The sequence below is a fragment of the Blennius ocellaris genome (assembly GCF_963422515.1).
Source record: "Blennius ocellaris genome assembly, chromosome: 2".
In the NCBI taxonomy this organism is placed as follows: Eukaryota; Metazoa; Chordata; class Actinopteri; order Blenniiformes; family Blenniidae; genus Blennius; species Blennius ocellaris.
Genome location: NC_137651.1, coordinates 26,667,310 through 26,679,333, shown reverse-complemented (window position 1 = coordinate 26,679,333; position 12,024 = coordinate 26,667,310). Strand labels below are relative to the sequence as shown.

General features: G+C 43.9%; 1 protein-coding gene across 1 annotated transcript; it reads left to right on the top strand.

Annotated features, from left to right (window-relative positions):
* The first annotated feature begins 864 nt into the window (after nt 1-864).
* treh (trehalase (brush-border membrane glycoprotein)) lies at nt 865-10,921 on the top strand. Its single transcript, XM_080513176.1, has 15 exons — nt 865-992; nt 1,298-1,398; nt 1,472-1,619; nt 1,747-1,834; nt 3,538-3,638; nt 3,800-3,892; nt 4,075-4,191; nt 4,490-4,606; nt 4,687-4,736; nt 5,357-5,563; nt 5,661-5,878; nt 7,009-7,120; nt 10,150-10,262; nt 10,380-10,433; nt 10,773-10,921. Exons 1-15 carry the CDS (start codon nt 910-912, stop codon nt 10,911-10,913), a joined length of 1,743 nt encoding a protein of 580 aa, XP_080369302.1. The 5' UTR covers nt 865-909; the 3' UTR covers nt 10,914-10,921.
* The last annotated feature ends 1,103 nt before the right edge of the window (nt 10,922-12,024 follow it).

The following is a 12,024-nucleotide window of genomic DNA, read 5'->3' as shown; positions in this document are numbered from 1 at the left end:
GTGAGCTGGTTTAAGATCCGGTCTTGGACGATGTGACGCGACGTAGCCTTACTGCCAGCGGCTGTCGCTGGGGGAAACGCCGTAAAGACTGAGACAAGAGCATCTTGCCCTCAACCGGGTGACAAATTGGCAAAATTTAACAAAATTGTCTCATTCTTTAAGGGTTTTTTTAAATTTGAGGGGTGGTTGAATTTGTGCATTTGCTGCCCTGATGCACCTGCTGTGTTCTCTTGACAGCTGTGACCCAATTATAACATCACTCGTGTGCAATTTGGCTGTCTGGTCACTTTTCTGTTGAGAGAGCGTGGGAGGAGTCCTTTTTAGGATTCTTCTCGAAGCAGATGCATCAGAACGGGGGTGGGGGGGCTGTAAGCACTTCAAAAACAAGATGCTACGATCTAAAGATCCAAAGTTTGGCAAGGGTATGAAAATGGTTCAAAAGCGTTGCCCTTAGATACTTTTCTTTGTTCCAGATGTAACGTTAAAAAGTGGAGCACAACTTGCTTAAAGTCTCCGAATTTAAGTAACGAATTTAAAGCTTGAGTTAATTTTCTTTTATTAGACATTTGGTTCTTCAATTGGCAGATTTTCAGTGAAGCTCATTTTACAAACGGAGTTAATAAAAAAAAAATAAAAAATTTAAATGTCTTGAATATAATCGGATACTGGATTGGAATCAAAGTTTTGTTGGAAAAAAATAAAGCTCACTGAAATTTACCCCTGTGGTGTTTTTGCATTTGTTCTCTGTTGCTTGTGAAAGCGTGGCGTTGAAGCTAGGCGTCGGTGTGTCGTCACGGCTCGCTCCTCGAGTCTTGCGTAAAACTCCAACCAGCAGCTGGTCGGCTCCCAGTCCGAGGTCCTGCTCCCTCAGGTCCTGCTCTCGCTGCTGCGTCTCTTCAGAGACAGAAAATGAGGAATTTAAAGCCGTTTCACTTCTCGCTGCTGAGTCTGTGTGTCTGGGTCAGGGGGGCGCTGCCCCCGCCGTGTGACAGGTAAGACAGGAAACAGACTTTTTAAACTTATTCTCAAAACAATACCGGGACTTGTATACACCCTTTCTACTTTATCTAGAAGAACGGTGACTTCGCTTGCTTAAATCCAGTTGTTTTTTTCCCCTAATTTTCTGCGAGTTCGTGGGAGGAAATCATTTTTCTCGACGTTTGTTCTGCTTTATTAGGCGCTGACCAGACCTTTGCACTCATCAGCTTATTTATCACCTTTTATGTGGTTTTATTGCTTGCCTGCAGCGCTCTGTAAGTCTATTACACAAATGTTGGCTTACAAAGCTTGTTTGCAGTGGAATCTACTGCGCCGGGCCCATCCTGCATCAGGTGCAAAGCGCCAAACTGTTCGATGACGACAAGTACTTCGTTGACATGAAGCTGAAGGAGTCTCCTGGTAAGGCGGGAAATGGTTTGCGTAATGTCTACTCTGCGTCTATGCATTTTCTTTCCTTTTTTTTCCCCTGCAGATGTTGTTTTGTCCGCTTTCCACAACCTTTCCAGAGGATTTCCCGACGCGATTGTCCCACCTGTCAAACTGCAGGAGTTCCTCGGGGCGTACTTTGATAAACCGGGGACGGAGTTTGAGTCGTGGACGCCATCAGACTGGCATGACAAGTGAGAAATGGCGTCCCGAGGCCCAACGCTGAGAGCTTTTCTTACTTGACGTGAAGATGAGGTTGGGGGGGGGGGGTGCATATTTTGTCAAAATTTAAGGACTTGTCCTGCGTCGACTTGTGTGCAGGCCGAGTTTCCTCAGTGGAATAGCGGATGATGAACTGCGTAACTGGGCGGCAAAGATCCATCATCTGTGGAAGTCTCTTGGCAGAAAGGTGACGGATTGTTGCCGAATTAATGGTGGTTTAATAATTAAGCAGAGTGGTAAATTCGACCGCTTCAACTTTCTCTGGTGTGACACCTTCGGTTGCCTTTGTCACATTTGCTTGGAAGACTTCTAGATGCACATTTTTCACACTTTATGCACCCAAGTAGAGGAGCCGGGGCTTTTTGTAATGCCTCAATAGTTAGCAGCCAGACACGCCTATGGGTGTGTTCTACTGGGGGGAAAAATGCATCTGACAAACTTGAAACTTTCCACTTTAAAAGTTGTGTGTTGAACAATACGAGTTGTATTCCAGTTCATCCCAACATTTCAAGTCAAAAACCATTAGCTCTTTCTGATTGATCAACAGCCTGTCACAAGAATCTTTAAAGTTCCTCTCCAGAGGCGAGCCTGCCAGCTGTACGAGTGAGTCATTATGAAACTGATCTACCACCCATGTGTAAAACTATTAAATCAGAGGTGTCAGACGCATTTGAGTTCAGAGGAAACGTGCAGGCCAGTTTCGTCTCGAGTGGGCTGAACCAGTGAAATGGTGCCATAATAAACTTTAAAAGTGAAACTTTGGAGTTTTTCTTTGTTGTGGTGCAGAGGTTACAAAATTGTAATGTCTATTTTAACAAAACCAGTGGAGCCTCTTGCGGGCCAGTTTTGTCCCACTGGCCTTGTGTTTGGATCCTCAGTTAAAATGATTTGTTCTCAAATTCAAATGTAATTTCTTATTTCTATTCAGACGGTTTCAATCTGTCCTCGGTAAACGTTGGATTCTCTAGGCTTTATAGTGCTTTCACAAAGTCTAGTTCCTTTTTTGTTTTTTCTTACTTATTCATACTTTGGTTACTACTAAACATAGTAAATCAGATAATGCAATATAATATAATGATGTGCAAGTGTTGTATGTCAAGAAAGTTCAGATTAGCCTCCATATTTGTGTTGAATGTTTTTCCTCAGTGGACGTATGTATTCAGATTTATTTTATTCTCTAGATTGCACTTTCATTGTTTTTAGTTTTAACAAGTGTCCCAGCTACACTTCAGTTTAAGTTTTCCGTTTTTAGAACAGCAAAAGAAAGTATGAATGAGTTGTGGCTCTAGATAGCTTGTATACAGATAAAATATCTTATCAAATCATTTCACTTTGTTTGTGTTTCTCATTAGATGTTTGATCAGATTCAGTCAAATACGGTGAAATAGGATAGAATGCTTTGTCATTATAGGAGTGATATAATGAAACTGCGGGTGCTGCTCCCTCTGGCATCAAAATACATACAAGTGTGCAAAATACCTTTTAAAATATGTTGAGTATGAAAGTAAATAAAAAAAAAAAAATAGAAAGTTTCAAAATGTTAAAAGGCTCGTGATGTAGAGAAACACAGATGTAAGCAGCCCAGCAAAACGTTCTGGTGACGGTGCACCAGGCAGAGACAAAAAACAAACAACCCTTTAAAATATGTATTTTTTTCACAGCTTCAAATATATTGTACGCACGGCGTGTACAGGATTCCGGCTGATGTAAATCTCCATCTCCCCCCCCCCTTTAGATGCAACCGGAGACAGTTTATCCAGATCTCCACCGTAGCCTGAGTTTACAGTTGCGTGTTGTTGTTTCGTTATGTGTAGATGTGCTTCTGAAACGCAGAGAAGCATCACCGTTCATAGAAATATGCTCGTGAATTAAAAAGCGTCTCTCCTGCAGATCCGCAGCGAAGTCGGGGATCGTCCGGAGCGCTACTCTCAGATGTACGTCCCCCACCCCGTCATGGTGCCGGGGGGCCGCTTCAGGGAGCTCTACTATTGGTGGGTGAGCGACGGAGCTTTTCACTCAGCCGCCGCGTCTCACCAGGCCAGAGCCGGCTGAGATCAGAGCCCGGCTCAGCCCGGGGGGGGGTCTGCGCCGAGAGAGAAGCACCCTGGCGCCCGGTACAGACGGTGACGCGACGCTGCTCTGTGCTCAACAGGGACTCCTACTGGGTCATCAACGGCCTCCTGCTGTCCGAGATGACAGGCACGGCCCATGGGATGATTCAGAACTTCCTCCACCTCGTCAACAGGTTGGCCCTGCGGCGCTGTTCCATCTTTTTACGGTGCTACTATAACAGCCCGGCTCGTCGCAGGTCGCTTCGCGTGGTCATTTTGGATAATAAGCCATTTGGAAAGCCAAGTTGTGGCACTTTTGGAAATGGAGCTCTCAAACTCTGGAATAAAGGTTTCCTTCTCTTTTTCTTTTTTGCAGGTATGGCTTTGTTCCAAATGGTGGGCGGATTTACTATGAAAGGCGTAGTCAGCCTCCATTCCTCACTCTAATGGTGGAGAGCTACTATCAAGCAACCGAGGATAAAGAGTTCCTCAGGTGATATTTAGGCCCGAGCTGACATCCTGCCAGACACGTTATCATTCTTCAGCTAACTCGTCTCTTTCAGGATGGGGAAAGAAGAGGCATATTAAACATTAAAAGCCCAGACGTCGTGCCTTTCTGTGCCTCTGGTGTTTCAGGTTGTTTTTTTTTTTTCCCCACCCCCAATCTGAACCTAATTAGAAAATGGTTCCTTAAGTTGTCTCGGTAATGATGCCGAGGTACTTTGAAAAGTTCTCTAAACTGTAGCATCTCTCCTTTTTCAATGATTTTCTTCTAACTGCGGATGCTTTAGATCAGCTTTACCTGTTCTGGAGGAGGAGTACCGCTTCTGGATGCTGAACCGGTCGGTGGCTGTCGATGGGACGGCCCACGTTCTCAACCGGTTTCACGTCGGAGTGGCCTCTCCCAGGTACGTCTGGCGTATCTTCCGTCGTGACTCTGCACATATTTGCAGTGTTTTCTTCATTTGCTCTAATCTTTTCGTCACAGGCCCGAGTCTTACACAGACGATGTGGAATTAGCCGAAGGACTCCCGGATGGTAATGGCTTATTAGGGTTCGTAGTCTTCATGGCCGAGTCAATCATCCTTTATGAGCCAACAATAAATCGCTGTGCGGTGCTCGTTTCATTTCAGGAGATAGGAGGGGGGGGAAAGGAAAATTAAACCTCTCTCCTACAAGGAACATTATAGTTACTGCACTGCAAAGAATCTGACATTATTTTGGAAGTATCATCTCTTGTTGAGGTTTTTGTTTTTTTTTATTTATTGGATGGTTTACATTTGGATCCCATCACATACAAACTTGCCTACTGCCATTGATTCATTGATGCAAATGACATTTGGTCAACAAGAATGCGTAACTATTTCACCACCAGAATGTGTTTTCACTCATTCCTGAAGATATTTTTTAATAGAGGTTTATGAGATTGAGAACAATCAAGGTTAATATGTTCTCCTCTTGGTAGGAAGAAGAAAAAAAAAAAACCTTTCAGCCTTTAGAAATAAACAAAGAACATGAGGCTGCATATTTTATTCTTACTCCAGCTGCTGTAAAAACAAACAAAAAAAATTACATGCATGAATAAGTGGTGAATTTCAGATGCTGAGTCATTGTGACTCCATAAGTCTCACACTGGTGTTTCTCCTTCCTGCCCTCAGCCCAGAAACGGCAGCTGTGGATGGGTCTGAATGCGGGCGCCGAGTCTGGCTGGGACTTCACTTCCCGCTGGTACGCGAGCGGCGACGGCCACGGCCACGACGACGGCACGCTGAGAGACACCGCCACCGGCCACATCCTGCCCGTGGACCTCAACGCTCTGCTGTGCCGCAACGAGAGGACGCTCGCCTCGTTCCACCGCGCGCTGGGTGAGAACGCCGGCAGCCGTGCCTTTGGACCGCGCTCGCGCAGGCTTTCGCGCTCCTCACCGGGGTTGCATAACGGCGACGTGCCGCCTCCTGACAGGTGACGGTGACTCAGCCGCGCTGTACGACGGCGCCGCAGCCCGCAGGCTGGAGGCGGTGGAGGCCGTGCTGTGGGACGCTCGGGAGGGGGCCTGGTTCGACTACAGTCTGGTGACTCACGCCAAGAACAACCGCTTCTACCCCTCCAACCTCGCGCCCGTTTGGGCGCAGTGCTATTCTCGGCCTGAGATGGGCGAGAGGGCCGTGAAGTACCTGAAGGTTTGTGGATGGGAAGGTTCATCGCACTTCAAACGGTGAATCTCTGGAACTTGGAGGACATATTTGCACGATACAAGGATGGATAGGCAGTGCCAACTTCGACAAAAATCTAAATTGCATTGATGCCCAACACATTTTCCTCGACTCGTACTGATTTATAAACGTGTATATTTAATGTTTTTGTGTTGCACAGGGTTTTCTCAACCCACCAGATACATGGATTCATCCCCATGGAGAGAAATTCAAGATCTCCAGCAGCTCACAAAATCTAATAGAAATTCAGTTTGAGACTTAAAAAGAAAATAGTAAAAACATTAATCCATCCATCTCTAACATCACTTTAGCCCTGGGTGGCTGCACTGATCACAGATTATGTGGAAAATGTATTGTACAACTAGCCAATCACAGGACACGGAGATGGACAGTATGCGTATTCACATTTAGGGATGATTGAACTGAATTGAAGTTGAATTTGTTTATTGTTGACAGGCTCTTTCTTTTATTTAGATATTTGTTGCATAATTTGGACACTTCTCAGTCACAGACATCGGTTTACTCCTGCTCCACTTGTTCACTAATAACAGGACACGCCCGTTTACCCCAAATGTATGTTTTTGGACTCTAATAACCAAAATCCAAACAAAAAAGGCCCCTGATCCCGACCCGGGGACATTCGTGCTACGAGAGGAGAGTACTCGCCACTATCCCACTGTTACCTTTGAACAGTTATCATCAACATATAAAACTAGATGCATGAGCAGATAATAGTGGGGCTAAGTGAGAAATGATGTATTTATGCTGGGAGTGTCAATGCTCTTTCGCATAGGAGGCTGCATAATCACTGACATTTTGGCAAATGTCAACACAGCTGCATACATTCAAAGACTCGCTCACAGCTGCCCAGCAGCTCCTCTTCCACTCTTGGCCACTCTCTGGGAAAATAAGAGGATTCATAAAGTGCTCCTCGACAGTGACTGATGATGGGAGAGACGAGCGTTTTTTTGTTTTTTTCCTCTCTGTACTCCATCCACATGTATTATGTGCTTTTAGAAAGGTTCTCCGCAGCTTCCAGCAGATGGCACACACACACTGCAGAGTGCTCTAGCCCTTGATTCCCCATGTGCCTGCAGGCCAGTGGCGCTCTGCAGTTTCCCAACGGAGTGCCGACGTCACTGAGGGAGTCCGGGCAGCAGTGGGACTATCCCAACGCGTGGCCCCCGCTGCAGCACATGCTCATTGAAGGTATGCCCCCCCCGCTTCCCCCCCCCCCCCATCCGCCGCCAGGAGGATTTCCTGGAGCTCGCAGTCAGTCGGCATTTGTTCAACACTCCGGTCGCCGTCTTAAAATACACGACAAAAGTCAAATCACTGACTTGGGTTTCATGGTGTTCCGATGTGGCTTTGCGTTTCGGAAGCAACATCGTGAGGAGAAATGTGAAATGATCAGCTTGAAAGGAATTCAAGCTGAATGATTATTGTCTCGGGGTTCATTTAGTTCGCCGTCAAATGAACATGAACTTCCTTTTCTTGACGTGTTTGTATGTCGAGGTGTAAGAAATGCAGGAACTGCTCTGAATATATTCCCCACATCTGTGTCCAGATGGGATCTTCCATAGCGAGGCTATAATATGCCCGTAAAGGAGCTATGGTAAACGGATTTCACTTGAATAGCGCTTTTGGTCCCCTGGAGCGGTCCCCAGGGCGCTTCTACATTAATCACATTCACACATGCAGCACTGGAGGCGGCCGCCACACAAGGCACTGGGTCTTTACTCTTTCTTTAGGGGGATTGTACCTTCACTTCTGTCTTTACCATGTTGAATGTGTTCTCTGCTGCACTGATACCAGATTACTTGCTGGACCTGCAGATTTAAATTTTTTTAAATAATTATTTTTGCTTTACTTTATGTGGAATCAGGCGACGGCGGAACGGCCACAGCGTTGCGATCACCGACGGGTTGACTTGAACGTTCTTGATGTTGCTGAAGCAGTCTCCTGATGGACGAGGGCGATTTGCAGCTTAGAATTGAGCTGTTGTGATTGAGGCAGGAAATAAGTGTACGAGTGCGAGCCGCTTTGACGAGTGAATTCATGCACCTGTGAAGTCTTTATCGCCAAATGTGGTCTGGAGGAGGACCAATTGCTGAACAAGTGAAGTCACGGGTGGTTGACGATAATTCATGCTGAAGTGGAGTGAATGCTGATCAGAGAGGTCTCCTGCTGTGCCTAAATATAAGGGTGCCTGCACCGGTGGCGTTGGTTGCTGCTTAAATACATGGAATGAGTAAGATGCGCTCTAACGGGGGTGTCCAGCTCGTTTTAGTTCACGGGCCACATTCAGCCCAATTTCATCTCGAGTGGATCAGACCGGTGAAAATGTGCCACAAAAACCTTTTATACATTCTTTATTGTGGCACAGAGGGTACGTTTTGAAAAACACCTACATTTCCCCCCAAATTGAAACAATTAATGCCAACATAAAGCCACTTTTAATGTTTCCAAATACAGTGAAATGTCCAAAAAGTGATCGTGAACTCACCCTGACAGCTTGGCTTCGAGGCCAATGCTAATTTCCAGAGCAGCATCACAGACGTCTCGGGCGGGTCTCAGTGTTGCGTTATGTCCGCTGCTTTTAAGAAAGTTGCGTTAAAAATTAAATTTCCATTTGCCTGGTGTTTTGGCTGGATTGGAGCCTCTTCGGGGCTGGTTTCACCCCACTGGCTTAAATTTGACACCGCTACATGAATGTGATATGTTGATTTACATTTTTTGTAAATGATTTTTTTTTTTTTTTTAAGTTATATTTATATTTATTGCTGAATAACTAATTGAATCTTGGAATTAATCAAGAGACAGACATAAAAGAAACATGCAGAATAAGTCTAATGTATCAAAGGTTCTCTTTTTTATCCTAGTTGGTTATCTCGTCTCTGTCAGGACAATAAAACTCACCTTTTATCAATACCAGTGTTATATGATTTACAATAAAGCACAGAGAATCCAAGAAGAATCAACGAATATGTAAAACTATCAAGGCGAGCATGATTGGAACACAGCAGCCAGGATAAAAGAAATGTATGACAAAACATAAATTGATAAGTTTACTGAAATAGCAACATGGCTCTTCACTGCACTACTGAGCGCAAACTAGTAAATCTACTTCTGGGTTATACTTCTAAAAGTGGAGACGTATTATTAAATGCCAATCTATACACACATTCCATTATAGGAGCCACATTCAACCTCATTTCATCTTGATTGTGCCGGACCGATAAATTACTGCTATAATTAAATTGTAAAATAATTTTTGGTTTGTGTTTGTTGTGAGTACATGTACGATGTAAATGTCCATCCTTTCTTGAAAAACAAATGATTTCTATAGAAAATTACTGCAATCTCAACATGAAGCACATTTTAATCCAACCTTTTAGTACAGTGACGTGTCCAGCTGTTGCAATATGGATTTTTCTACAAACTCACAGCATGGCTTTGAGGTGAGTTTGATAGTAACATTGATTTGGATTGGTTAAACCCCCGATGACACAATTTAGGGGTTGAGTGAGAGTGGGAGTGGGAGTGGGAGTGCGCCATTTCATGTAAGGGGACGATTAGTACTGTTGGAAATTTTGCACAATATGACCTGTTTAAGAAAATGTATTCTTATTCTTTATTCTCTGAAATATTTATTTACTTTATTTGGTGGTTTGACCGGATTGGAGCCTCACATGCCCCACACGCACACACACTGGAAAGTGGATGAATAGGAGGAGGTGGCTCTGCTCTGACAAACGCTGTCTTTTATCGTGTGTGTTGTCGTACCAGGTGAAGGCTGCGCCGTGCTCTGGAGACACTTTGCAAACTCTCATTCATGCGGTTATGAATTCATCTGAAGACACACCACCTCTGCTGTTGCAGGACACACACACACACACACACACACACACACACACACACACACACACACACACACACACACACACACACACACACACACTCATGAGGGAAGTGGTTTCTTTTTTCAGGCTTTTTGTCGCACTAAATATAGCTTGAACACATATTGACTCCAAGGGGGATTTCTGAAGGGTGAGGAAAATGAAGGCGTCTGAATGTGAAGTATGTACTAACTAACCTCTCCTCTGTGTACAAGGACTTTAGTTTCTCTTGCATCAGGCAGGTGGTCTTCATGTTAGAATCTTCCACTGCGCTGGAGTTCAAAGCAAACAAGAAAATTCTGTATTTTAGTTTTCATCATTCACATCTTGTATTTCCAGGGTTATCCAAACTTCCCTCCCAGGATGCAAAGCAGCTCTCATTTGAATTGGCCCAGCGATGGATCAAGACGAACTGGTTAGCCTACATGAAATACGAGGCCATGTTTGAAAAAGTGAGTGTCTTACGGCTGCTCTCTCTCACTCCGAGCCGGTGTTGCCAGGTGATAACGCAGCCGGCTCAGAATGTGGTTTTTTTTTGTTTTTTTTCCCCCCCTCCCCCCTCCCGACAGTATGATGTGAATGGCGATGGCAAACCCGGCGGTGGAGGAGAATACGAAGTTCAGGTATCTCCTTTCATGTCTTGGCAGTGTAAAACTAATGTGCTTAGGCTCACACAAGACCTAATTTCATGCAAAGCCCCGTCAATTCTTTTTTTTTCTTCTTCTTCCTTCTCTCCTGCTTCTTAACATAAACACATCTTCTGTTGACTCCTCCTTTTTATTTTTATTTTTTAGATTGTGAGAAGAACCAGTAAAAATAGCTTGTTGCATAATTCATTCAAGTACTAAACTCCATCATGCATTCAGCTTTTTTTTTTTTTTTGTCATCTTCACCACCACTAACTCCTGCGAGCTGCTGGAGTCTGTGACTTATATGAAGCAAAACATTTCCTTTTCCTGTAGCTGGGTTTCGGTTGGACGAATGGCGTGGCCCTGCAGCTCCTGCACCAGTACGGGGCGACTCTCACCTCGGGAGGCCGACACGCGTGTCCCGGCTTCCTGCTGCCTCTGCTGCTCTCGGCCGCCGCCGCCACGCTCCGGTGAATCAGAGGTGTCACAAAGACACGCCGGATTTTCTTCAGCTCCTCATTTAACAAACACTATAAGACTTAATATATATATATATACATATATTTGTAATATATGTTTGTAATATAGACTACATCTCATATTGTTGAGATCATTTATTTGCAGAAATCAATGTGAGTAATTGAAGCATTCAATTGGTTTTAATGATAGAGTTGAGTAGCTGTATTGTCATCCTACAGCTGATTTAAATGTTTATAAAATCCAAAGCAAGGCTAGATTACGAATTACAAATGTATATTGACAGGCAAGATGTATACAATACAATCCATTAAAAACCTATAAAATAGAATAAATCCGGGAAGGAGACTTGCATGTATTAAAAACCATTAGAAGTAACACTGCTCTACTGTTTTGAGTTCAGAATTCTGCTGGACCATGGGGAAAAAGCTGCACTATTGGCTCATATACTTATGATTTTGCAGTGATGGTACAAACATTTCACCTTCAAAGTTCTTTACTGCATCTCAACCCCCAAGAAGCCTGATTGTTTGCATCTACGATTAATTTCATGAGCTCAAATAAAATGTGATGTTTAAAATTATAGCGTTTTTGACTTAACTGCTCCAGACACTTTTCAGTCAATCCTAACAAGTCAACCGAGCGACACTACACGAGTGGTGATATGAAATTCTATGTTACATGTTCAAATTAATGAAAATGATCCGTTTGAAGGTTCCAAGTGAGAACTGTGAAATTTTCATTGATGGATGAGATAAATATGTTATAAATTATTGCATTTTAATGCAGGATGCATTAGAATTGTGTGCTTATGCAAACGGTAAAAAAGAAAATATCAAAGGGCTTAAACTTTGTGTGGGCATTGTGAACACTTGACAGCAGCTCTTGACGAATGTGACAATAATTTAAAGAGAAAACAAAGGCTTCTGATGCATTCGTTCTATTTCTACTTGTATCTGTGGCGACATGCTGGTCGAGCATGAAATTAAGTCCATACAGATATTCAAATGCTTGTCAAAAAAAAAAGTAATGAGAAATGTGAATTTTTTTTTTTTTTCGAAGGAGAAATTGCATTCTTGTTGCTTGTGAAGAATCGAGGCTCCGCGTC

Excerpts from the sequence above, each read along its gene's own strand:
- treh (XM_080513176.1), top strand. The coding sequence starts at position 910 with ATGAGGAATTTAAAGCCGTTTCACTTCTCGCTGCTGAGTCTGTGTGTC. Across the intron at positions 1,620-1,746 it reads CCATCAGACTGGCATGACAA|GCCGAGTTTCCTCAGTGGAA; the intron begins GTGAGAAATGGC and ends ACTTGTGTGCAG. Across the intron at positions 7,121-10,149 it reads GCAGCACATGCTCATTGAAG|GGTTATCCAAACTTCCCTCC; the intron begins GTATGCCCCCCC and ends TTGTATTTCCAG.